General features: G+C 45.9%; 1 protein-coding gene across 14 annotated transcripts in view; it reads left to right on the forward strand.

Annotated features, from left to right (window-relative positions):
* Positions 1-27,342, forward strand: part of LOC310770601 (uncharacterized protein) — a 44,216-nt gene that overhangs the window by 14,653 nt on the left and 2,221 nt on the right. For 4 of the 14 annotated variants that reach the window (XM_083631601.1, XM_083631605.1, XM_083631593.1 and 1 more), the window contains exons 10-11: positions 3,642-3,773; positions 21,206-22,156. The exons of 2 other annotated variants lie outside the window; for them this stretch is intronic. In XM_083631601.1, the coding sequence (XP_083487727.1) occupies positions 3,642-3,773; positions 21,206-21,813 (740 nt within the window). In that variant the 3' untranslated portion in view covers positions 21,814-22,156. Of the gene's footprint in view, positions 1-3,641; positions 3,774-18,301; positions 19,290-21,205; positions 22,157-27,342 lie in introns of those variants that run through there. 8 more of the 14 variants (XM_083631602.1, XM_083631606.1, XM_083631604.1 and 5 more) reach the window with 4 other exon arrangements.

Raw genomic sequence — 27,342 nt, forward strand, 5'->3', positions numbered from 1 at the left:
TTTGGTTATAATATACAATTTGATGATTGGGAGAAATGGAAGGAGAATTTAAAATTTACTGTGTGTACGGCGTTAAAAGAAAATATTATGAAAATGTTTTATAGATGGTACATCACACCAGTAAAATTAGCGAAAATGTATAAGACAAGTAATAAGTGTTGGAAATGTAAGGAAAAAGAAGGAACGTTTTACCATTTGTGGTGGGATTGTAAGAAAGTGAAAAGTTTCTCGGAGATGATATATAATGAATTGAAAAAGATGTTAAAATATACATTTGTAAAGAAACCGGAGGCTTTTCTTTTAGGGATTACAGGGAAGGAAGTAAGAAGAAAAGACTTTAAACTTTTCCAATACGCAGTTACAGCAGCAAGAATTTTATTGGCCCAGAAATGGAAACAAGAGGAAATACCGACAATAGAAGAATGGAGAATGAAATTGACAGACTATGCAGAATTGGACAAATTAACTGGGAAAATTAGATATCTTCAAGACCAAAAGTTCATCGAAGACTGGGGAAAATTTGCGGATTATCTGAAAAGTATATGTGATGTGCAAACAACGCTAGTGGGGTTTCAAGAAGCACTGTGAATTCTAAGATGTATTGTTAAAAAAAGAAATAGAAGTGGGAGGAAGACTAATGGCAATACAAAATATAAGGAATGTGTAATTGAGAGGGTAATATGGATGATTGGCAGAGAAGCTGAAGGAAGTCCAAAAACTGATAATTTGTGAAACTTTTGATAAAATTGTATATTTGTGTTGAAAATTAATAAAAATTATTATATAAAAAAAGAGAATTTACTCTTGGAATGTCAATGGTTTAAACTCTCCACAAAAAAGGAGTCAGATTTATCATGTTTTGTCAAAGCAGAATTTGGATGTAATTTGTTTACATGAAACACACATCAAAAGGCAACATAGAAAAATTCTTTTGAATAAGAAACTTGGTCAAGAATTTATTTCCTCAGATAAACTTAAAAAAAGAGGAGTGGTGTTTTATGTTAAAGAAAAATGGAATCCAAAATTGATTTTTAAAGATGAGGCGGGAAGATACATAGCAATAGAAATTACAGCACAAGGCAAAAAACATCTATTGGGAATCTATGCACCTAATGATGGCAAAGCGGAATTTTTTAAGAATGTGGAAACAAAGCTTCTGGACTACTTGGATTGTATATTAATTCTAATGAGAGATCTGAATGGAGTTGCATCAACTCTAATGGACAGGACTCGGAGACAAAAAATACTGAATGCTGGCAGACTACCTAAGACATTTTTTGACATAACAGGTAAATTTGGTTTTTCAGACATACGAAGAATTAGAAATCCAACTTAAAAGACTTCGCATTCTATTCAGATGCAAATCAATAATTTTCGAGAATCAACTATTTATAGATATCCAGAGACTTGGTTCCCAGAGTAACAAAAATGGAAATTTGCCCCAAAACCTGTTCAGATCACTATGCAGTATTTATGGAAGTGAAATTGTTTTTACAGGGATCTTTCAGATGGAGGATGAATGATGATTTGTTGAGGAATGAGCAAATAATCAATAAGACCCGAAAGACTCTAAAAGACTATTTTGAGATGACTATGACTTTTGGAATGGAAAAAAGAGTCATTTGAGACGCAAGTAAAGCAGTAACAAGAGGATTCCTCATTCAACAAAATTCAATTAAGAGAAAGATACAAAATGAAAAGAAAGATAAAATTTTGGACCAATTAAAAGAAAGAGAAGAACCTTAGAAGTAATCCAACAAATTTGCAGATACAAAAGAAAATTAAAGCCTTACAGATCCAGAATTCACAGATTATAAACCAAGAAATAGAATGGAAATTAAGACTGATGAGACAAAGGAATTTTGAATCTGCATATAAATGTGGGAAACTCTTAGCTTGGCAGTTAAAAAAAAGACAGAAACAAAGTATTATTACTGTATCAGAAGGAAAGTCTGTGGAGACCCCTGTGGAGATAAGAAGATGTTTCCAGAAGTATTACAAACATTTATAAAAATGGTAAAGAAGACAAGGTCAAAATTGAGCAGTTTATTAAAACTAATGGCTTGCAGAAGATTCCTGAAGGTAAAAGGATCCTACTAAATGGTTTAATTACACGGCAGGAGGTCGAAAATGCAATAAATTCAATGCAACTTGGCAAAGCCTCAGGACCAGATGGATTGTCAGCAAAATACTATAAGACTATGAAAGACCGGCTTATTCAGTCATTGGTAGAAGTTTGCAATAAGGTAATAGGAGGGGACAAAGCACCCGAAACCTGGAAGGAAGCTTATATAACCCTGATTCCAAAACAAGATCAAGATAGATCTAATGTCAAAAACTATATGAAAGCTAATATTAGGAATATAGTTGATATTTTGGAAAAGTTAGAAACAAGAAAAATTGTAAAGCAATGTTAATGTTTATTGATGCGGAGAAGGCCTTTGACAACGTGTCTTGGAGTTTTATGATACAAAATTTAGAAAGTATTGGGGTTGGACAGGAGTTTTTAAATGGTATTAATGTGGTTTATCATGAACAAAAAGGTGCAGCGAATCCAGCAGGCTGCTGTGGAGATCTGTATGCAACTGCTAAAGGGACTTGAATTCAGGTGGCACAGATTTTGGGAATATAAGGGTTCCTTTCTGAAAGGAAAGGAGCAGATTTCTTGACTATCGGTGACCTAAGATATTTGGGCAGGGAGGGTGGCTGGCTGGTTAAGCTGGCCTCCCCTGATGATACTCAGTTGCAACTCCCATCATCCTCGCTTCTTAGCCTTGCTGGCCAGGGCTGTTGGGACTTGAAGTCCAGCAACCTCCGGGGTGCCAGAAATTAGCTACCCAGGTTTAGGGCCACGGCTGTAATGTAGGAATTTTTGGAACAGTTAGGCACCTGCGTACAAACCCCTGACATAAAACTAAAACGTGAGAGAGGGCACTTGCTCTTCATGCAAAAGCCCTCAGGTTAATGTGTAGTTATCCAGTTTGTGGGTTGGATTAGGATCTGTGTATGCCTCCTCCTGCAGTTACTTGCATAGTAGAGGGATTGCGATGGCATCTTGAGAAGGGAGCAGGAGGCAAGGAAGCCAAGCTCAAAAGCAGCCCACCAAACATGTGAAGAGAACCTGAGCTTACAGGGTTAAACAGCTGAGTGTACGCCCTGCCTACTACATTTGGGAGGGGGGAGAGTGCGTCATTTCCGAGAGTCTCCAGCCTTTATTCTTTCTCTCTACTTTTGCTTTTGAGGAGAGTGGACGTGTTTTCACGATGCTGATCGACAATGGATAGTTTCTGCTTAAATAAAACTGCTTTTAGCTGCTAAGATCCTGAGTGGACTTTATTTAAGCACACTGAAGGAAAGCATTTGAGTTTGCAGCTTTCTCTGGCCGCTGCTTATCTCTGCGTGTTGCTCAGAGCCTTTGGAATGTGGCCTTTGAAGTCCGGAGGCCTGGCCGGTAGCTGCGCAGCCGAAGCGGGCTGGACGCCAGGCTTTATCTGAGCAATAAATATTTTTCAGGATTCTTCTTCCAAAGAGGAGGCAGGCCCAGATATGAGGTCCACTGGAGGCCACGGAGTGGGTAGCGAGCAAGAAACCTTCCAAATGTAGTAGAATGGCTACTAAACCACCTTTGCTTGATATTGCAGCATGCGTGGAAAGATCAGAGGCTTCAGGTAGTAAAGGGGACTTGTTCACCTCGACCTTGTTCACCATGCCATGGCTTCAGAAGGAAGATGCAAGACCTCCAAACCAGAATCTTCCAGCGGAGATACCTGCAGGTGAGAATCTGGCACCTACCTTCACAGTGGTGGGGCTGGCTGGCTTGGAGCTGGGTTTCACCACGGGGCTCCAGTTGTGGGGTTGAAGGGGTTATGCAAATTTGGCCATTGCCACAGCCAGTTTAGGGGGAGGTACCAAAGGATGGGACAGAGCTGACTGAAGAGACGTTACTGGTGCAGCCAGGAGATGTGCGAGGAGAACTTTGTGCAGCCGCCGAGACCGACAGTCAATTGGGTGCAGTCAGGTAAGAAGGTGGACGCAGTTATGAAAGGTATCTCATACGGGGAGGCCTCAAGTTGGCCTGGATATCCTTGATTGCCTGCCACCAATGAGCAAATATGAAAAGGGGAGTTTGTGGATGTGTTTGTCCTTTCTTGATTTATTTGTTCTTTTTATTAAACGTATTCGTCACTTTCTTAACAAAATAACTAAAAGCAGATTGCAATACTTTTAAGCAAGCAAACAAACAAACAAACGAACACACGCACAGAGACATTTTAAATATCTATATTTAATTATTGGTGGTCTCCATATTTAGGGAAGCAGAACAAATTAATAAAATCAAAGGGAATGTGAATGAGAAGATAGAAAAAGATGTATAGAAATTTATTTATTAAATTTGTATGCCACCCTTCCTTCAAAGATCAAGGGCAGCTCACAACATAAGAAATACAAAATGAGAATGCAAAATAGAAAAATGAGTCAACCTGGCCAGCAGGATTTTTGGCACCTGGTGGAGCGACATTGGAGAAACGGCCCAATTAAGGAAGAGTCCTGATGAAGTACATGGGCATAATATTGAGGGCTTATAATGAATTTGTGTGTGGAGTATGGTGAGCCGTTTAGGATGCAGGTTGGCCTTGGTGGTAGTTTTGATATGGGATAGCACAGTGTTCGAAGCTCCCATTGTTCAAGGCGCATTTTGCGACAGAGAATTTCATTAGCGCGAGCAGTTTCTGAGCTCTGGGTTCAATACTTCGCCTAAGATTTCAGATTAAAACTGCAGAGTGGAAGGAAAGGAGGACCTTTTTCTGCCTCCCCACATGAAGACTGGAGAAGAGACCCTCTTAATATTAGGGAGGTGAGCAGGAGAAGCACTAGACTGTGATAAACGGACATAATATTCTGTTTTTGTTATTTAAAAAAGTGTGCCTAGACATTCTGTTGTGCCCATAGCCTCGGTCTAAGGTGCCATTGAGCTCCTAGCTTCCATATCTGTTTCCAACACTGGATAGGCAGGAGACAGCTCTGTTACAATGTGTGTTAGGGTCCAAGTAAGTCACTATCATTGGTAGGTCCATCAGTGAGCCTTGGGTGAATAAGCAACAAAACGTCCACACAGCTCCTCAAAGTATGAGGCAGCTGCCTGCTCTTTTGATTCTGGTCTTAACATGACGCAACTGATTGACCAAGTTTAAATACTGGGAAACTTGGGAGGATGTGATCATGTCCTCCTGGGTTTCATGATCTAGAAGGAAGGGAAAGCAGAGTATAGTCAGACTTTAAGAAGGCCAATTTCATAAAGCTTAGGGAGTTACTGAGTGAGATCCCAGGGTCAGAAATACTTAAGAGAAGGGAGTCCAAGATGGATGGGAATTTCTGAAAGGTGAAATATTGAAGGTACAAAGGCAGACAAATCCAACAAGAAAGAAATGTAGGAGGCATCCAACGAAACTTTTGTGGCTGCATATGGAGCTTACAGGTGAGCTGAGATTTAAGAAGGGCATGTATACGAAATGGAAGGAAGGACAAATCACGAGGGATTAGGGTACACTGTAGCCAACAGCTGCAGGGAGAAGGTAAGGCTTTTGACCAAGTCCCCTGTGATAGACTTCCAGAGAAACTGGTAAAATTTGGGTTGGACGAGCAGTTTGAAAGCATGCCAGTGCAAGTAGATAAATGGGTACTGCTGTGGCAGGAAGGTAAATGGCATTTCCGTGCACCCTAGATTCTGTCACGCCAGAAGCGGTTTAGTCCTGCTGGCCACATGACCTGGAAAACTGTCTGTGGATAAACGGCGGCTCCCTCAGCTTGAAAGCGAGATGAGCGCCGTAACCCCATAGTCGCCTTTGAGTGGACTTAACTTTCCAGGGGTTCTTTACCTTTTTTTACTTTACCTTTAGGTGGGTTGGTAGCTGGCAGTGGCGTAGCGTGGGGGGTGCAGGGGGGGCGGGCCGCACCGGGCGCAACATCTGGGGTTAGGGCAAATCCATGGGTTAGGGGGCGCAAATCCACGGGCTAGGGGGCGCAAATCCACGGGTTAGGGGGCGCAAATTACTTGCCTTGCCCCGGGTGCTGACAACCCACGCTACGCCACTGGTAGCTGGTTGACTGACTGAACCCACAGAGTGCCCGTTAATGGTTCCTTATCATCCTGGAAAAAAGTGACAAGTGGGGTGCCACAGGGTTCTGTCCTGGGTCGTTGTTGTTCAACGTCTTTATGTATGACTTGGATGATGGAATTATGGGGATGCTCATCGAATTGGCAGGTGACACCAACCCTGGAGGGGGAGCTAATGCTGCAGAAGGCACAATTGGGATTCAAGATGAGCTTAACAGATTGGAGAACTGGGTCCAAACTAACAAAATGAGTTTTGATATGGGCAACTGTCAGGTTCTGCACTTAGGCAGGAATAACCAACTTTACAAATATAAGACAGGAAAAACTTGGCTTGCCAGTAAGACATGTGAAAAGGATCTAGGGGTCTTGGTGGTCCACAAGCTTAGCATAATTCAACAGTGTGCTGCAGCAGCAAAACTAGCTAATGATATTCTAGGCTGCATCAAGAGAAGTCTAGTGTCCAGATACAGGGAATTAATAGTCATCTATTCTGCCTTGTTCAGACCATACCTGGAATACTGCGTCCTGTTCTGGGCACCCCAGTTTAAGAAACATGGTTGATAATCTGGAAAGTGTTCAGAGAAGGGTGACCAAGATGGTCAAAGGTCTAGAAGCCTAAAGTTGAAGAAACTGGGTATTTTTAGCTTGGAAAAGAGGCTGAGAGGAGATATGATACCCTTCTCTAAATACCTAAAGGGCTGCCACATGGAAGATGTAGCCAGCTTATTTTCCCCCTCTCTGCAGGGTAGGGCCTGAATCAGTGGCTTCAAGTTAGAAAGATTCTGACTCAACATCAGGAAGAACTTTCTGACAGGGCGAGCTGCTCAACAGTGGAACGGTCTCCTTTGGGAGGTTGTAGACTCTCCTTCCTCTGAGGTTTTTAATCAGAGGATGGCCATCTGTCATGGATGCTTAGCTGAAATTCCTGCATTGCAGGGTTGGACTAGTTGGCTCTTGGGGTCCCTTCCAACTCTACTATTATATGATTCCATCAGTTTTCAATGTTCAGATTAGGGTAGGGGTGGTAACATATATGACCTATAGCTGTTGAGCAACTTGGGGAGTAGAACTTGCATATTAGGCGACAGGACTACTAGTTGGAATGTTAATAATAATAATATAATAATTTTTTATTTATACCCTGCCCTCCCCAGTCAAGGCCGGGCTCAGGGCGGCTTACAAGCAATAATAAAAACAAGTTGAATCATTACAACTTAAAAACAAAATTAAAATACAACATTAAAATATTGAAACATTAAAATATTAAAATGTAGCCTCATTGCAGGAGGAGAAGGAAAAGAAAAGAGAGGGAGGGAATCAAATTGGCTCCAAGCCAAAGGCCACGTGGAACAACTGTGTCTTACAGGTCCTGCAGAAAGAAATCAGATCCTGCAGGGCCCTGGTCTCATGAGGCAGAGCGTTCCACCAGGCCGGAGCCAGAGTTGAAAAGGCCCTGGCTCTGGTTGAAGCCAATCTAGCTTCTTTAGGGCCCAGGACCACTAGGGTGTTGCTATTTATGGACCTTGAGGCTCTCCATGGGGCATACCAGGAGAGGCAGTCCCGTAGTTACGAGGGTCCTAGGCCATGAAGGGCTTTAAAGGTCAAAAGCAGCACCTTAAATCTGACCCTGTACTCCACCGGGAGCCAGTGCAGCTTGAAAAGCACTGGGTGAATATGCTCCCATGGCAGAGACACTGTGAGGAGCCTCGCTGCAGCATTCTGCACCCGCTGGAGTTTCTGGGACAGCTTCAAGGGCAGCCCCGCGTAGAGCGAATTACAGTAGTCAAGCCTGGAGGTGACCGTTGCATGGATCACTGTGGCCAGGTCGGGGCGGGTAAGGTAAGGGACCAACTGCTTGATGCGGCGAAGGTGGAAAAATGTCGCCTTCGCTGTTGCTGTAACCTTGTGCCTCCATGGAAAGGGAGGCATCAAGGATTACACCCAAACTCTTAACGGAAGGCAATGGCACTAATTGGGCCCCCGCAAGAGAAGGGAGTTGGTTCCTCATCCCCATGCCATCCTGACCCAGCCATAGGACCTCTGTCTTCGAAGGATTTAGTTTCAATCGGCTCCCACGAAACCATCCAGCCACAGCTTCCAAGCATCTGGTCAGTGTGTTCGGGGCCGAGTCGGTGTGGCCATCCATCAGCAGATAGAGCTGAGTGTCATCAGCATATTGGTGACAGCCCAGCCCAAAGCTCCGGATAATGTGGGCAAGGGGGTGCATAAAGATGTTAAAAAGCATCGGGGAGAGAGTTGCGCCCTGCGGCACTCCACACACCAAGGAGTGGCGCGACATTTCCCTCCCTAGTGCCACCCTCTGTCCCCGACCAGAGATAAAAGAGCACAGCCAGTTACGGGCTATGCCCTGTATCCCCACGTCTGCGAGGCGGTGGTCCAGAAGATCATGATCGACCATGTCAAAGGCTGCTGACAAATCTAAAAGGATCAGCAGTCCTGACCCGCCTACGACTACGATCATCTGTTAGGGCAACCAGAGCCGTTTCGATCCCAAAACCAGGACGGAAATCAGACTGAAATGGATCTAAAGCCGATGTTTCCTCCAGAAACCTACCAAGCTATTCAGCAACCGCTCTCTTAATTACCTTACCCAGATATGGAAGATTTGAAACTGGGCGGTAATTGGATAGATCTAAGGGATCTAGTGAAGTTTTCTTTAAGAGTAGACACACCAGTGCTTCCTTCAGTTCCCCTGGGAATGTCCCCGTGTCAAGGAACAAGTTGATGATTTCAACCAGGGGGGTCCGCGCGACATCTGGACACTCCCTAATCAGCCAAGACGGGCACGGATCAAGGAGGCAGGTGGTGGGCCTACCAACTTGGAGTAATCTATCCACATCAGCAGGGAGTATCCGATCGAAATGGTCCAACACTGGACCTGAAGTCAGTCGAGGGGCCTCCAGTTCAGTCACTGTATCTAAATTGTCAGGGAGGTCACGGCAGAGCAACAGGACTTTCTCTGCAAAAAAGCTTGTGAATGCCTCACAGCTGTGGGTCGAATTTGTGCTTAAATTTGGTTGTCCTAAGGACGTTATTGACCTAATTATTCTAAAAAGTTGTGCCAGGCGAGAGCTAGCAGATGCAATGGAAGCTACAAAGTAAGATTTGTTAGCAGCTTTCATAGCCATCTCATAGGCTTTCATAAGCGTCCTATAAGATGTTCTTGAGGCTGCGTCACGAGTCCGTCGCCATACTCGCTCTAGCTGTCTGAGATCCTGCTTCTTTTTTCGGAGCTCCTCAGTAAACCAAGGTGCCCGGTTTCGACGGGGTCGCAGAGGGCGCTTAGGCGCGATCTCATTGGCTGCCAAGAGCTGGTTATTCCAGTCCTCTACAAGGTCATCTAATGAGTCGCCAGGAGGAGCAGGGTCCCGCAAGGCTTGTCGGAATCTATTAGGATCCATCAGTTTTCGCAGGTGAGCCCAAATAGGCTCGCCACCCGAGCAGGGGAGGAGCGGGAAGTCAATCTTGGCTTTCAGAGCGTAGTGATCAGACCAAGGCACTTCCACAGGGGGGAGCATGATCACTTCTGTGCCAGCCCCAAAGATTAGATCCAGCGTGTGGCCTGCTTGATGAGTGGGGCCCAAAACAAACTGGGAGAGCCCTAGTGTTAAAAAGCGGTAAGAGTTAAGATATAAGGTGTCTCCTTGTATTTACCGGTTCAGGCCAAAATGCTTGCAAATGTTTCATCTGACTTTAGGCTTAGGAAAATGGCAGGATGGGAGAAGGAATGCCCCTCCAAGCCATCATGGGGAAGCACTCTGTGTCTCCAAATGAGGCTGCATTATTCAGTGCGTAATCTATGGGAATCATTTCTGCAAGTGGCATTGTTTCTCTTATTATTTTCTAGTAATAGGTTTGTTTTGTGGTCTTTATAAGGAAATCTGTTTTTAAGGGGATAGGTTCAGGGAGTGAGTCCTAGCCAATGGGATGGCTTGGGCAGGTTCTACGGGGGGAGGGGGGATTTATTGGGACACCCAATTTCCGTGATCATGGGCAGGAGGAGGAGTTACGCTAGGACCAGACCATGTCATTACCGAGGGGGCAGATTTACTCGTTGTTTGGAGACTATCCCTGCCTCTGGGTCTGGTCCTGACCAGAAGGTTACAGGTATCAACAAGGGTGTCCCACATGACCTTCAGGTGCTGCTGTGCAATGCCAGGTCAATGATCCAGAAGACCACTGCCGTCCATGACTTGATCGTGGATGGAGGACTTGAACTGGAATGTGTAACAGAGACTTGGTTGGACGAGGCATATGAGCCTGTTCTTGCTGGTGCTTGTCTGCCAGGCTTCCCTTATGCACAGCAACCCAGGTCCTGTGGGTGGGGAGGGGGGGTTGCAGTGATTTTTAGGAAGTCCTTTGTTTTCATTGGGTGTCCTTATTAGGAAGACCCACTCCTCTAAAGTTGGGCAATAGGGGCAGTACAGGCAGTAAAGGATTGCTATTGGTGTACCAACCTCCCCGCTGCACCAAGGATTCCCTGCTCATGCTGCTTCAGGTCATGTCAGATGTTTTCCTGGAGCCCCCCCCCCTTAGTCCTGGGGGAGTTTAACATCCATGCCAACATGACCTTACACAGCGCTGCTTGGGACTTTGTGGAAAGCATGGCCTTCATGGGCTGTACCTGAATAAGTTTGGCCCAACTCATAGTGGCGGACATGCCTTAGACCTGGTGTTCACCTCTATGGATGTGGGTGATCTGACACTAAAAGTGAAACAAAAGAAGTGCTATGTCGGATCACTTCCTGTTGCAACTAGACTTCTCCATCCCCTGCATAGGGAAGTGGGACTGATTAGAATGGTCTGCCACAGCCACTTAATGAATGGATCTACATAGTTTCCAGAGAGTGGTAGGGGATGTTTTATCCCATGTTGATGGCCTTTCAGCTGATTTACTGGTGGCTCGTTGGAATGCGGTGTTAACTAGGGTTGTTGACTTGTCTGGTTCCGAAGTGCCCACCCCGATTGCATGAAGCCTCGATGACCCCGTGGTTCTCCCTTTGGCTGAGGGCAATCAAACGATGGCTAGAGTGCCGGTGGCAGAAAACCCACTCTGAATCAGACTGAACATGGGTTACAGCTCAACATTGAGCCTACCAAGTTTTGATAACGATGGCAAAGAGGACCTTCTTCACCACCTCTATTGCATCTGCAGAAAATAGTTCCAGGAGACTCTTTCAGGTGATCTGGAGTTTTACAGATCCACCTTCACCAGCTTGAGTCCAGCACAGACTGCAAGGTCTCCTATGATGACTTCACAAAGTTTTTTGTAGGTAAAAATGAGATTCGGAGGGAGGTAGACCCCACAATGGGGCAGGGTTGGGGTGGGAGAGTCCCAGAGCTCTGCCTAGTCATGTCACATGGGAACAATTCCAATCTGTTACATCTGAGGATGTGGAGACAAGTGAAACTGACCACCTGTCTCCTTGATCCTTGCCCATCCTGGCTCATAAAGAGAGCTGGGAAGGGCTGGGCGATGAGCTGTGCGGGGTGGTGAATGCTTCCCTCCGTGTGGGAATCTTCCCATACCCACTTAAAGAAGCAGTTATTAAACATCTTCTTAAAAAGCTATCTTTGAGCCCAGCTATCATGGCCAACTATTGCCCAGTCTCAAATCTTCCATTCTTGGGCAAGGTGATTGAGCAGGTGGTTGCTGAACAACTCCAGGCACGCCTGGAAGATGCGGACCATTTGGATCCCTTCCAGATGGGATTCAGGCCTCATCATAGGACTGAAACTGCCTTGGTCACACTGGTCGATGATCTCCAGCAGCCTAGGAACAAAGGTGAGAGCTGTTTCCTAGTTCTGCTGGATCTCTCAGCAGCCTTTGATGCCATCGACCATGACATACTTCTGGACCGTCTAGAGGGGCTGGGAGCTGAGGGCACTGTTATACAGTGGTTCCTCTCCTTCCTCCTGGGCCGTGTCCAGAAAGTGGTGTTGGGGGATGAATGTTCGGATCCCTAGGTGCTCACTTGTGGGGTGCCTCAGGGTTCCGTCCTCTCCCCAATGCTTTTCAATATCTATTTGAAGCTGCTGGGAGAGATCATCAGGGGGTTTGGCCTGGGTGTTCATCAGTATGCCGATGATACCCAGCTCTACCTCTCTTTCAAATCAGAACCAGTGAAGGCGGTGAAAGTCCTGTGTGAGAGGGTTGGAGGATGAATAGTGGCTAATGCTGAATCCTGACAAGACAGAAGTATTGTTTTGGGGGGACAGGGTGGGCAGTTGTGGGGGACTCCCTGGTCCTGAATGGGATAACTCTTCCCCTCAGATAATGAGGTGCGCAGTCTGGGTGTCATTTTGGACTCACAGATGTCCATGGAGGTGCAGATCAATTCTGTGTCCAGGGTGGCTGTCTGCTAGCTCTATGTGAGATCCTCTCTGCCTGTGCCCTGTCTCACAAGAGTGGTGCATGCTCTGGTTATCTCCCGCTTGGACTACTGCAATGCGCTCTACATGGGGCTACCTTTGAGGGCGACTTAGAAACTACAACTAATCCAGAATGCGGCAGCTAGACTGGTGACTGGGAGCAGCCGCCAAGACCATATAACGCCGGTCCTGAAAGACCTACATTGGCTCCCAATACACTTCAAAGCACAAAGTGTGGGTGCTGAACTTTAAAGCCCTAAACAACCTCAGCCCAGTATACCTGAAGGAGTGTCTCCAGCACTAAGGCCCTTCTGGCAGTTCCCTCACTGCGAGAAGTGAGGTTACAGGGAACCAGGCGGGGGCCTTCTCAATAGTGGCGCCTGCTCTGTGGAATACCCTCCCACCAGATGTCGAGGAGATAAACAACAATATGTTTTTAGAAGACATTTGAAGGCAGTTCTGTATAGGGAAGCTTTTAAAGTTTGTTGGTTTACTATGTTTTTATGTGTGCTGGAAGCCTCCCAGAACGGCTAGGGAAACGTAGTCAGATGGACAGGGTATGAATAACAAATTATTGTTACTATTACATGAAATGGGGAGGCTTTGCCACTGCCACTCCTGTGCATTCTGAGATTGCACATCTGTGACTACCAGGTTCCAGCGAGAGATCCCAAGAGGTCTGTGAGATCTCCCTGGAATCCGGAAGCCACAGCCGCTTTTCGTTGCTTTTCTGGTGGAACACTCCTTTGCCACAGGAGAAGTGAGGAGATGCTGGGGCCGTGGCCAGATCTTGCGAGTGTTCAGTAGGAGCAGGTGGGGTGCCTTTGCGGGATTCCAGCGCCTGAGGAGGCTGCCTCAGTCCGCTTCATGTGTGGTCCGGCCCTGCCTGTGATTTCTCAGTCTGGTGTTCTTGGAGGGCGGGTTCTGCTGAGGACACGGTTCAATCCTGACTGAAGAGCTCGATGGTGCCGTTAAGCCCACGCTTGGAGGCTGATCTCTGAGCAATGACTGTCCTCGAGGAATATGCAGAGCGTAGAGGCAACTCTCCAGGGATCTTCATGCCTCGTTCACATGGCCATCTTCTTACCAAGTTTCAGTTCTGGACAGAAACTAAGAAAACACTTGAGCAGCTGGTGCTGGGTGTGTTGGAGGTACTTTGGGCCTGTTCATTTAGGATTACGGTGGCCCCAACTGCAGTACACCTGGAGACACCTTTGAGAGGCATACAAAACATAAACAGGTCATGTTTAGTATCTTACCAAGCACCGATAGACATCTGAAAAGCCGGGGGAAAGAAAACTGTCCGGAGTTGCAATTTACTGATGATATTTTTTGTTGACAGATGGCTGGGATGGAGGCAAGCGTGTCCAAGTCCTCATCGCAGGCCACCGTACAGTTCTTCAGGCCAGATGTAGAGCGATACACTCCAGTCTGGGAACTGACTTGGGTCTGAGCCACATGGCCTTTGTTCAGTGGTTGGGCAGCAAGAGTGGCAGGTGGAGTCATCTGTTGCACACAATCTTCCAGGACACGGTGGTCTGGCAGAAGCTGGACATTGTGGTTCTGCACTTGGACGACTATGAAATGAAGTTTATGAAGAGTGAGGATATAGTTTCTCAAGTGGTAGCGGATTTGGAGGGATTTAGGCAAACGTGGCCGGGGATCCTTATCCTGTGGTCCAAGATCTTGCCCAGGAGTGCCTCATGCACTAAACCGTTCATGAAGCGATTGTGCCAAAAGCGGCGCTATATTAATAGCGAAATGAGAATGGCGCTGTTTGCAACAGGGGGCGGAATGATATCTCACCCCCAAATTAATGCCAGTAGGAACGAACTTTACGGAAAGGATGGGATTTCCTTGTCTCCTGCTGGGAACGATGTTTTCCTCTCTAACCTCCAAAAAGAAATAAAAGCACATATTCGGCAGCGGTGGGGGAACATGGACTACGCTGAGCTTTATCTCTCTTGAGGTTGACCTGTGTCACTTGCCTGGATTTGTGGAGCTCCAAGGGTGCATGAGTCAGCCAGAGCTCACCTTAAGGGGTGCGGTGGGGGGAGAGGAGAGCAATGGAGACCACCTTCCTCCCTGCAAAGTAGGCTTAGCCATTCACGACAGGATTTGGAGTCTCAGGAGAGACTTGGACTCCTGCCCACACATTGCCTCCTTTCCTGCCTGCCGTTTGTAAGTTACTCTGCTGTAGTTAATAAAGTGACCCTCCTTAAATCCCACACTTTGTGTCTTGCCTCTTTAGTCTTGGCCACCTTATACTGCTGTCTTCAACTGATCCATATCCGAGACCTATCTCTGACAAATAACAACAACAACAACAACAACAACAACAACAATTTTATTATTTGTATCCCATCCATCTGACTTGGTTGCCATTCTGGGCGGCTTCCAACAAATATAAAAACATAATAAACCATCAAACATTAAAAACTTCCCTATACAGTTCTGCCTTGATACCCAACTTTATTTTTTGCTCATACTTAATAGTGCTAACCATACGTATTAATAATCACACAGAGCAATATACATTGTCCTACCTTAGCGTTACTTCTAAATAAGAACCCATGATTTTTATACTTTGCCAAAAGACTGGAAAGCATTTTAAAATCGGCCCTTGATATATTTGGAGATGGCTCTCGGATCTTCTCATTGTCTCCTATTGTCCAGGCTAAACATGGCCAGCTCCTTCAACTGTTCCTCATATGGCTTGTTTTCCAGACTCTTGGTTGCCCTCCTCTGCACATCCTTCAGCTTGTCTATATCTGGTGCTCAGAATTGGACACAGTATTCCAGGTGTGGTCCAGCTAAGGCAGAATAGAGTGAGACTAGGACTCCCCTTGATCTGGACCCTGTACTTCTGTTGATGCAGCCTAGAAGAGTGTTATTGCTGAATTTCTTTTAGTTTGCCATTGTTCACTGCCTCGGGCTGCAGGAAATGTTGTTCATGCCCTACATACAGTTTTCATTTTGGTCAGACAAGCAGGCTGAGATCCTGACCTTGCCTCTTGGATGTGAAATCTGCAAAAGAGCAGAGGGCTCTTTTGCTGGAATCCTATAGGTATCTCGTTGGCTACTGTGAGAACAGGATGCTGGACTAGACGGGACACTGGCCTCATCCAGCAGGCTTCTCTTATGCAGCCTTAACAGCATCAACCCAGGGAGCATTTAGAACAGGGCAGTTGGCAGCTAAATTGGACATTCTGAGTGTGCCCTGCAATCAGGGGTGGTGTGTCCCATTTCTCCGCCTGAGATGAAATGAGGAGGCTTTGCCGCTGCTACACCAAGGACTCGCTTTATGGAATTGCGTGTCTGCAGGTTCAAGTGAGATATCCCAAGAGGTCTGCGAGATCTCCCTGGAATCCAGAAGCCAAAGCCTCTTCTTGCATCTCTTGTTAGGATATTTCCGTTCCACCTTAAAAGGGAGCAGGATGTTTGTGTCACAGCCTGCACATTTCCTGTTCACCTGAGAAACCATCCTCTGCCTCCAGATTGGTTGCCAGAGGTTTTTCACAGGTACCAGGACAGGATTACCACGAGACCTACTCGCCCACTGTCAAATATGAGAGCATTCGGCTGATGCTCAAAATCGCAGAGGAGAAACTGCATGTTTCCCATCATGACATTAATGCAGCTTTTTTGTACGGGATTTTGGGGGAGGAGCTGTACATGCTTCCACCTGATGGAATGCAGATACAGAAGGGAATGGTCTGTAAACTGCGGAAATCCTTATATGGTCTCAAGCAGAGTGCCAGGTGTTGGAACACAAAACTCACTGAGACGTTGCTTTCTCTAGGTTTTCACCAGGGCAAAGCTGATCCATGTGTGTTTGTCAAGGAGGAGGGGCAAAACAAACTGTATTGTTTATGTTTTGTTGATGATCTTCTGATGTTTTGGAAGAATCAGGCTTTCTACCAAAGCACCCTAGCTCAGCTGAAGGAGCACTTTGACATGAAGGATCTTGGTGAGGTATCCAACTATCTTTCTCTGCAGGTGGAGAGGGACCAAGCGGGTATTTTTCTGGTACACCAAACACAGAAAATTGCTGATGTATTAACCAGGTTGAATTTGGTTGATGCAAACCCAGCAGACACACCGATGGTGACAGGTTACCAGGTAGATAGTACTGCTGAAGCGTTTTCTGACACTACGCTGTACAGATGTATTCTAGGCAAGTTGAATTTTATTGCTAGATGTTCAAGACCTGACATAGCTGTAAGCACTAACCTGCTTAGCAGACATGCTAATAATCCTACTGTTCAGGATTGGAAAGCTCTGAAGCGCATAGCCCACTATTTGAAAGGGACTATGCACTACAGGCTGAGGTTCACCAGTCAGAAGACTGGAGGTCTTGAAATCTATGCAGATGCGAGTTTTGGAAGTGACACCACGGATGGTACAAGCACTTCTGGAGTATGCTACATGTACAACCACTGTCTGTTTGACTGGCTGTGCAAAAAACAGACGACAGTGAGCCTAAGTTCCTGTGAAGCAGAACTCAATGCTCTGTCATTTTCACTCATGGATTGTGAGTGGTTGATGCAACTGTTTAAGGACATCGGAGTTTCTGTGAAATGTCCTATACAAGTGTATCAAGACAATAGATCCTGTTTGGCTTTGCTGAACTCAGAGAGTTGCAAGCAAAGAACCAAGTACTTGCAGATTAAGCTACATCGTGCAAGAGAGTGTATTCAGAAAGGACTCATTCAGGTGTCCTACATGCCAGGAAATGAAATTCCTACTGATCTGTTGTCTAAGGTTGTTAACAGAGAACAACTTAAGGTTTACGTACAGAGGTTGCAATTGGGTTGAACCACAGGTACTACAGGTTACACGGAAAGGGGGAGGATGTTAGGATATTTCCGTTCCACCTTAAAAGGGAGCAGGATGTTTGTGTCACAGCCTGCGCATTTCCTGTTCACAGGATGTTTATGTTTTTCTGTTGCTTTCGTTTTCTCTCTGTGTCGGAGACACTGAAGCAGGCAGTCATGTTTTTTTTGTTCTGATCAACGCTGAATAAAACTTGTAAATAATGCTCTCCTGAGTGCGACTTCTGCTGTGCATTATCTGCTGATAGAGTGTGCATGAGCCCAGGAATGTGGCAATCTATTTTCTGGAGCTCGTGTCGCTAATTGCTGACACTGCATGTCTACGGGAGATCGATGGACGTCCGGAGACGACGTGGAGTCATGATGGACTTTATCTCCCTGGCAGTATCCCAACATCTCTGTGGGGCACTCCTTTGCCACAGGAGAAGTGAGGAGATGCTGGGGCCGTGGCCAGATCTTGCGAGTGTTCAGTAGGAGCAGGTGGGGTGCCTTTGCGGGATTCCAGCGCCTGAGGAGGCTGCCTCAGTCCGCTTCATGTGTGGTCCGGCCCTGCCTGTGATTTCTCAGTCTGGTGTTCTTGGAGTTTGGGGTTCTACTGAGGACGCGGTCCAATACTGACCGAAGAGCTCGATGGTGCCGTTAAGCCCACGCTTGGAGGCTGATCTCTGAGTAATGACTGTCTTCGAGGAATATGCAGAGCATAGGGGCAACTCTCCAGGGATCTTCATGCCTCGTGTGCATGGCCATCTTACGAAGTTTCAGTTCTGGACAGAAACTAAGAAAACACTTGAGCAGCTGGTGCTGGGTGTGTTGGAGGTACTTTGAGCCTGCTCATTTAGGATTGTGCCTCAATTTGGAAACACCTCTGCAAGGCTTCTGTACCATTGGGCTTCTGAAAAGCTGGGGAAAAGAGAACTGTCTGGAGTTGCAATCTACTGACGATGTTTCTTTTTAACAGGAGGCCTGGCTGGAGGCAAGCGTGTCCGAGTCCTCATCGCAGGCCACAGTATTGTTCTTGGCGCCAGGCAGAGAGCGAAATACTACAGTCCGGGAGCTGACTTTGGTCTGAGCCAGATGGCCTCTGTTCAGTGGTTGGGCAAGATTAATTTGAAGTGGAATCAACTGTTGCCCACAATCTTCCAGGACGGTGTGGTCCGGCAGAAGCCGGACATGGTGGTCCTGCACGCAGGTGGCAATGACCTCGGGTTGCTGCCGTATAACAAGTTGCTTAAGAAAGTGATAGAGGATTTGGAGGCGATTAGGCAAAGGTGGCCGGGGGTCGTTATCCTGTGGTCCAACATCTTGCCCAGGAGAGCCTGGATTAACATCCCAATCATGAAGCTATTGTGCAAAAAGCGGAAACAGTTTAATAGACAAGTGAGAATGGCGCTGTTTGCAACGGGGGACGGAACGATATCTCACACCCAAATTAATCCCACTAGGAACGAACTTTACAGAAAGGATGGGATTTCCTTGTCTGCTGCTGGGAATGATATTTTCCTCTCTAATCTCCACAGAGAAATAAAAGCACATATTCTGCGGCGGTGGGGGAAGAAGGACTAAGCAGAGCTTTATCCTCCTGCGAAAGGGGAGAAGTTGGCAAAACCGCGAGTACCCCAAATCACTTTTCAGGTTGCTCAGCGGCTCCAGGGGGATCTGTGGGGCAGGAAAGGGATCTCTCTTGAGGTTGACCCGTGTCACTTGCCGGAATTTCTGGGGCTCCAAGGGTGCATGAGTCAGCCAGAGCTCACCTTAAGGGGTGCGGTGGGGGGGAGAGGAGAGCAATGGAGACCACCTTCCTCCCTGCAAAGTAGGCTTAGCCATTCACGACAGGATTTGGAGTCTCAGGAGAGACTTGGACTCCTGCCCACACATTGCCTCCTTTCCTGCCTGCCGTTTGTAAGTTACTCTGCTGTAGTTAATAAAGTGACCCTCCTTAAATCCCACACTTTGTGTCTTGCCTCTTTAGTCTTGGCCACCTCATATAGCTGTCTTCAACTGATCCAGATCCGAGACCTATCTCTGAATAATAATAATAATAACTATTTCATTTTATTATTTGTATCCCATCCATCTGACTTGGTTGCCATTCTGGGCGGCTTCCAACAAATATAAAAACATAATAAACCATCAAACATTAAAAACTTCCCCATACAGTTCTGCCTTCATGATACCCAACTTTATTTTTTATTCACACTTAATTGTGCTAACCATACGTATTGTTAATCATACAGAACAATACAGATGGTGCTACCTTACTAGGGAGGAGACCCTGGGGCTCGTAGGGGGTAGCATGATGAAGGTGTCAGTGGAATGAGTTGCGACTGAAAATTTCAGATTCCATCCCAGGGATCATTACGAAAAGTGTGGAAAATAGAATTGCAGCTATCATAACACTGTCATGCAGATCTGCAGTGTGAACACGTCTGGAATATTGCATACAGTTCTGGTTGTCGCGCCTCAGAAAGGATTTTATAAAGATGGGAAAGGTTCAGAAGAAGGGAAACAGGGTTCCAGGCGGATGGATGGCATTTGGGGCTTTTCAGTTGAGAGAAAAGGTGAGGAAGAGGCAACATGATAAAAGTTTATGAAATGATGCAGGGCATGAAGAAAGTGGATAGGGAAAGGTTTTTCTCTCTTACAGCACTAGAAGTAAGGAAGCTGGATAATGGTAGAATGAGGACAGATAAAAGTAAGTGCCATCTAGTCCAACCCCCTGCAATGCAGGAATATTGGCTAAAGCATCCCTGAGAGATGGCCACCCAGCCTCCGATTAAAAACCTCTAAGGAAGGAATCCACAAGCTCCCAAGGGAGACTGTTCGACTGTTGAAGCAGCTCTAAGTTCTTCCTGCTGTTGAGTCTGAATCTCCTTTCTTGTAAGTATAAGCAATGGGTTTGAATCCTACCCGCTGGAGCAGGAGAAAACAAGCTTGCTCCATCTTCCATGAGAAATTTGAAGATAGCTCTCTTATCTCCTGAAGAAGTGTGCATTCACACAAAAGCTCATACCATTAACTAATTGGTTTCTAAGGTGCTACTGGAAGGATTTTTTAAAATTTTGTTTTGACTACGGCAGACCAACACGGCTACCTACCTGTATCTCTCTTATCTCCTCTCAAGTCTCCTCTTTTCCAGGCTAAACATATGCAGCTCCTTCAAGTGCTCCTCAAGGTTTGGTTTCCAGGCCCTTGAACATCTTGGTTGCCCTCTTCACACCTTCTAAGGTTGTCAGTATTTGTCAGGCATCGGGGAAATGGCTCCCTCTTCCCCTGTGCACCAGCAGAACAAAGCAATTAAGAGTCCCTTACCAGTTTAAGAGTGTTTAATGATCATAGAGAAAGAACACCGCGGCCATTCTTGGAGTGTAGGTGCTCCCTTCACTTGCTGGATCATCACCTTGTCATGGTGAGTGGGCTTGCACGTTCCTATGACCCTTGTGAGCGAAATAAATTATTGTTGTTATTATTATTATTAAAGCAGCATTGGATGAGTGAAATTGCTAACACTTAGTCTAGTAAGAAGGGCAAGCTCCTGAGATGCTTCTGCAGCCTCTGTCCTCTCCCCCTCTGCAACATTTGCTGAGTCTGAACCGCTTTCTGCACCTGGCTCTTCCGGCTCGAGAAAGCCTGTTGCCTCTTCAGCACCCCACCATTCCTCTCCTCTTCCTCTCTGCCCCACCACCACTCCCCAGGCTCTGAGCCTTCCTCCTCTGCCTGGCTGGTGCCTCCCAGCTAACCCCCCACATCACGACAAATTGGGACTTACTAACAGATAGAATTAAGTCCCTTAGCAGATGGCATTCCAGGGGAGACCTGTGCCCCTGAACTTACACTGTCTTGTTTATTTTCTTGGTTTTTTGAGGATTGGCCACCAAGAAGGTATGGATTTGCGGGCACAGCGTTGTGTATTGGGCCGAAGTCCGCGCAGTTTCATCCAGGTGGGGCAGCAACCTGGGCTTCCCCTCGAATATAGAGCTGTCATGGATCGGCCAGAGGGGAATGAGGTGGCATCAGCTCCTACCATTGCTGACTGCTCGGATCTCTACGGTGGGCCCACCTGATATAATCATCTTTCACCTGGGTGAGAACGACGTGGGCGGACAAAAGATTTATGACCTAGTCAAGGCTATCACTGAAGACTTGGAGACCTTGCACTTTCAATACCCACGGACTAGCCTCTGTTGGTCCGAGCTACTGGAGAGGCAGCGCTGGCCTATTATTCCGAGGCCTGGCACCCCGGAACCGCAGCAGGCATCCGTGAACAAATCAAGGGACAGAATAAGGCAGAAAGTGAACAAACATGTAACGAACAAGGTGCAGCTGCTGGGTGGCTGGGTCATCCGACACCCTGACATCACAGTCAAACGAGAGGCCTTATTCCGACAGGATGGGGTAGACCTCTCCGATGAGGGACTTGATGTTTGGTTGACTGACCTGGTTGGAGGCCTAAAGTATTGTTTTCAGATGTGAGCGGTTTGGCGGCGAGCATTTGCTTGAGGGCCAGTTGATGCATTGGATAGGCGTAGTCTTGGATTGAGGGGAGGCTGTAGCCTCTGCCTGCCCCTCCGGAAAAGGGATCCGGGAGAGATGCTTCTGCCCAGATGCCCAGGTGGGGGCTAGGGCCATAGCACTCCCCAGGTGCAGTCCAGCAAGGGACTTACTCTTTGATGCAGGTCAAGAACTCGCTCACTTCCAGTTGACCCCAAATTAAGTCCTTCCGGCAGACGGGCCAGAAATGGTTGGTTCTCCCTGATGTCTATGTGAAACCTCTTACACCAGTAGTTAATAAAGCCATGACCTGATTTTACCCAAATACTACTTGCCTTGTCTCTTTATTCATTGAATTTAGGGGGGGGGGTTCCATAGGACAGGGGATGCATGGTCACATAATTCTGCTCCCTGTCCTTGGTTGGCGCCATTGAGTGTCGGCACGTCCTCCACCATGAACAATCTGATGAGGGTTACCCTTGGGTGACTTTGTGGGCAGCAAAGGAGGTCCTTGGGCTGAGCTTTCTGCCGGGGAGGTGGATCCTGGCTGCTTGCTCAAGCGAGGGGACAGACTCAGTCTGGTCCTTGGGCATATAACCAAGGCTCCTGGCTTGCCTTGACAGCCACTTCCTTATTTTAGGATGTTCTTTGGGGTGGGGATTTCTGAAAAGGTGGGAAGGCAAGGCGTTTGCTGCAGGGCGAGTCGGAAGTTAAGGCTCACTCCCACTGATTAATTCTCCCAGGGGCCCGAGAGTTTCTCTCCGTGCCTTGCAAAAGCTCAATCTTATGTGCTGAATTGGATCTTACCAGATTGTGTGGAAAATCAGAAGAGAGGTTTTCCATAACCTGAGCTTCAGTGCAGAGGTGAGGAGGGGAAGGTACCAACTGCAGCAAGCCTGGCACCTCTTCAGGAGCAGCAGGGAATTTATGCAGTGAAGGAGAGTTCAGTGTTTGGTTTTGAGATCCTTAGGATGGTAAGGGCCTGCAGCGTAATCAGGAATTTGAAGGCTGAAGTTAGAAAAACAAGTTTGTATTTTTCTGCTGCATCCCCTCTCTCAAACTGGGAGGCACTCTATCCTGTCTTCTGCCTTGACACCAGGACACAATGCAAGATCTGACGTGCTATTACCGTATTTTTCGCTCTATAACACGCACCTGACCATAACATGCACATAGTTTTTAGAGGAGGAAAATCCGTAGGCATGCCACCCGTAGGCATTCCCTCCATAACACGCACAGACATTTCCCCTTACTTTTTAGGATGAAAAAGTGAGTATTATGGTGCAAAAAATACGGTATTTTGCTATGGTTTAAATGGGTAATAGTCTTGTGCCATCTCAGATTGCATCATATGTCAGGGTTCTCATGGTCGAAAGCTTTTCCATTTCCTACAGAGAGAAAATGAGCACATCGGGGCGACGGCTAGGTTTCAACCCCTGTCCCTGACATGCTTGTTTTCTACATGCAGGGTTTTTTTCCCCAAAAATCGCCCAGGAAGTAGACTGCCTGTGCCAGCTTCTGCCTTTGACAATATGGGGGCTATGTAGTAGGTTGGATGGCTTCAAAAGGGATTAGACAAGTTTGTGGTGATGATTGGCCCTGGAGAAGAGCTAAGCGTCCTGGATTGTCCTTGATCTCCAGGCGGATATTTCTTCTGAAAAAGCCACAGAGGGCTGTCCACAAGTGCCACAAGGGTTCGACATGAACCCTCAAAGCTTGCTAAATGACAGCTGGTGAAATCTAGTTAAGCTAATTTAATGCAGGGTAGTAGAGACACATATCAAGGGAGGCTTTCGACAAACGGAGGCCAGGCGGCAGAAGCTGAATGGGCCAGTGTGGAAACAGGAGCATTGGAAGTGAGCGCATGAATGGACATGCGAGATCCTCCCAACCCTATAATGACATCTGTTTTTGTAATTAAATTTGTAATTTTGTAATTAAAGGCAGCATTCGTTCCATTATTTTATCCTTTGCCAACCTGGTGCCCTCCAGCTCTTTTGTGCTGCAGTGCCCAACAGCCCAGTTTGGTGAATGCTGCATTAATTATTGCCTAAGAAGAGCCTGTTGGTTTAAAAGACTGGAAAATGTTTACTGAGTATATAGGAGAAAATTGTGTTTATTTAAAAATGCTGGTAGCATTAAGATAAATTCAACAGTGTAAATAAGTTTTGATGGATGTAGCAATGGATTACTAATGGTTTAGTTCATGTGCAATATGCAGGAATTTATGATATGCAAAATGAACCATAGAAGGAGAAGGGAAGTCATAGATGTAAGGTTATTTAAATGCATATTTTGAAATGTAATTTAGAAAAGTTAATACAATTTATTTATTTTTTTAAAAAAGAAGAGCCTGTTGGATCAGCCTTAAGGGGGCCAATCTAGTCCAGCATCTTCTGCCATCGATCGCCCTCTCGACCTCCATGAATTTGTACAATCCTCTCCTAAAGCCATCTAGTTTGGTGGCCATTCCTGCCTCCTGTGGTTTAACGGTGTCTTGCACGAAGAAGTCTTTTCTTTATTTCTCCTGCGTGTTTTGCATCCGTCTCCTCAATTATCTTTTGTTATTAAGGATTGCGTTCACTTCATTATGTGTTACGTTTTCTTTTGCTAAAATAGCCTTTGTTGCTATTCCTGTGTGCTGGGCTTCCCCTCCTGTGGTAATGGCGGTCCAGGACCTGACTTTGGTGTCTGTCAAGTATGCAAAATAAGATTTACAAGCAGCTGCAGGAAACAGACCAATGCGAATTGTCAAGGCAGTTTCTTTTGGCATTTCTTGAAATGATGGCTCAGGATAAGAGCTCTTTCACTTACGGGACTTCCGGAGGCGGCGCCTCCGACAATGGCGGATTCCCTCTAACTCAGAGGGAGACAGCTCCGCGGAAATCGGGTCCTACCGCTGCAGCGAAGCGGGGACCCTTTAAAAACCGCAGGCGGAAGAAGCCTGCGGCCCTGGGACTCGGCGGGCACCGTTTGCGCCCCCCCGTTTGGCAAAGGAACCCTGTAAAGGGCTCCGGAGTGAGACGGGGGCTGGCGTGGTGCTGAGAGTCAATCGCTACCTCTGCGGAGCGAAGCTGCACAGCTGTTGTCGGAGAGCGCTGTCCTTCTTCCTATGACAATTCGGATTTTAAACAACAACCCGTGAGTAGGATAATTGGAAATTCGGGATTAAAATATTGCCTTGAATTTGACCTGAAACGGGAAGGTGCAAAAAGGAAGTCCACCTCCCGTTCTTTGTATAAAGATCAAAGCAAAGACTGTACAATCTAAAAGCCGGGAAAACAGATAGCCTGAAGTTTCCTGCACTTTTAACCATCAAACCCCCCTAGACAGCAGGAGGAAAGGGGGGGAAATTTGACTTTCTAATCCTGCAGAGAGAGAGTTAAGAAAATAAGCTTCCACTGTCCCTAACCTGGGGACGGAATGACAGGAAAGAAACGGTCGGTGATATTTACAATTTGAAAATAGAAAATTTGACATACAGAACTGGAAAAGGGAAAAATAATTCCAATGCTGCTTTCTGCCTGTTTGTTTTATATTGAAAGGAAATAAAATATCTGGAATTCGAAAGGAATTTTTCCTTGTTGGATACAATTTAAAGATGGATGCCAAAAAGTAACTACACCCCCTAGAGGAAGCCAGCCAGTGTGTTTTGTTTTCAGTTATAAAGAGAACATTGTATCTGGGAAAATTAGACCGTGGGACCAGCTCCCTGACCTTGACAGAAATGAATAGAGAGGAAGTTTTATCTGCTCTGAACAAAATATATGAAGGGCTGCGACAGCTGGAGGAGAAAATGTCTTTGATGAATCAAAAGATGGACTACACAGCAGCTAAAGTCAGCAAAGAGGTGCCAATGGAAAATGCAGCTACAGAAACTGCACAACAATCTATTCAGGATACTGGTTTAATAGGGCAAGTGCAAGGGCAGAGAAAGATGGATGAGATTGTGAATGTATCTCAAAAGACACAGAGAATTAAAGTCTCACATGACCAACGGTCGCAATACTGGAGGATGGAATTTGGAGGACACTGGCTAAACTTTGGAGTTAAGAAAACCTTTATTTTTGGCGGGACTGTGAAACAAGTGGAAGATTTTTTTTGGAATAATTACTTTTTGGATTACAAACTAAACACTGGGGAGTGCAACACCGGGGAATGGGACAATTGGATAAAAGGAAATGAAGAATGTTACTGTACGGAATTACCCGGTGATTGGCCCCCCAAGGAGAAAGAGAAGGAAAGGCAAAAGAACTCAACGGGGATCAAGGATGTATGCAACTACAAACAGGAACAAGAAAACTCGCAGAAGGGGCTTGGAAGTGACCTGAGAGCCTCAGACATTAGGACACCTGATTGACAAGGATATAATGATATATGGACTGACATTGCCGTGAACCAGGAAAAGGGACGCTGGATTAACTTAGAATGAGAAACGCCTTTTGTAATTAACTTATATGTATGGAATTAGTTTAATACTAATGAAACATAAAAAGATGTTGGAAAGGATGTAATTGGCTTTAGCAAAATTTGGTCTAAATTTTGAAAGTTTAATGATTTGAGGACAAGATAAAATTAATGAAATTATTGTAAAAATGAAGTGGTTTGAGTAATAAGGTGAAATAAGAATTTGTAAGAATGGTTTGATTATAAATGAAAATATGAGGATATTATATGGGGATATATAATTAAGGGTAAGGTAAGAGGCATGAATTTGCTGAACATATCTTTAATTGGAATACAAAGAGGGAGGTGGGAGGGAGTCAGGAAAATAAGTAAAAAAAAATGGTGAGAAATTGAAAAGAGGGGTTTTTATTTTTCTTGTTTTTTCTCTTTTTTTCTTTTTTTCATGTTTTTTGTGTTGATGATTTTGCTATTGTTTAAGACTTTGTAATCTTTTTTTCTTTTTTTTTCTCTTGTTAAAATCTAATAAAATATTATTATAAAAAAAAAAGAGCTCTTTCACTTACAGGCTGTTTCCCTCTTCTTCATCCCCTTAAAGACTTTGGTCCCGGAAGCGCCAGTGGATTGAGCTGGGTAATAATGGTGGCCAAAAGGAAACAGTGTGTGCAAATTGGGCAGAAACCTGCCATGAGTCATAGCTAGTGCTGCCATCCCACTCACCCAGCAGACTTCTGCTTCTGCACCAGAACTATTTCCTCCTCCTTTCCCCTCTCCCATGGTCTTCTGCATTCAAAAACTGCTCCAAAATGTTTGTGGAGTCTCCAGATCACTTTTTTTTTGGGGGGGGGGTGCACAGCGAGAGGAAGAAATCCTGCTGCACAAGTAGAACTCCATTGGCGAACCATTTGAGACAACCCATTATTCTGATGATTATTATGATGATTCGGCTTACGCCCCAGGCAGGTCACTTTGGTGTTGCTAGCGCACTGTTAGACTTCTCCCCCAGAGGTGCACTCCATTGTCTCTCGGTGTAGACTTTATTGATACTAAGCCATGCTCCCTGGTGCATGCTGCCCATTATTGTAGACAATATTGATTGGTGTTGCT

This window comes from Podarcis filfolensis (genome assembly GCF_964270895.1).
Source record: "Podarcis filfolensis genome assembly, chromosome: 9".
Classification (NCBI taxonomy): domain Eukaryota; kingdom Metazoa; phylum Chordata; class Lepidosauria; order Squamata; family Lacertidae; genus Podarcis; species Podarcis filfolensis.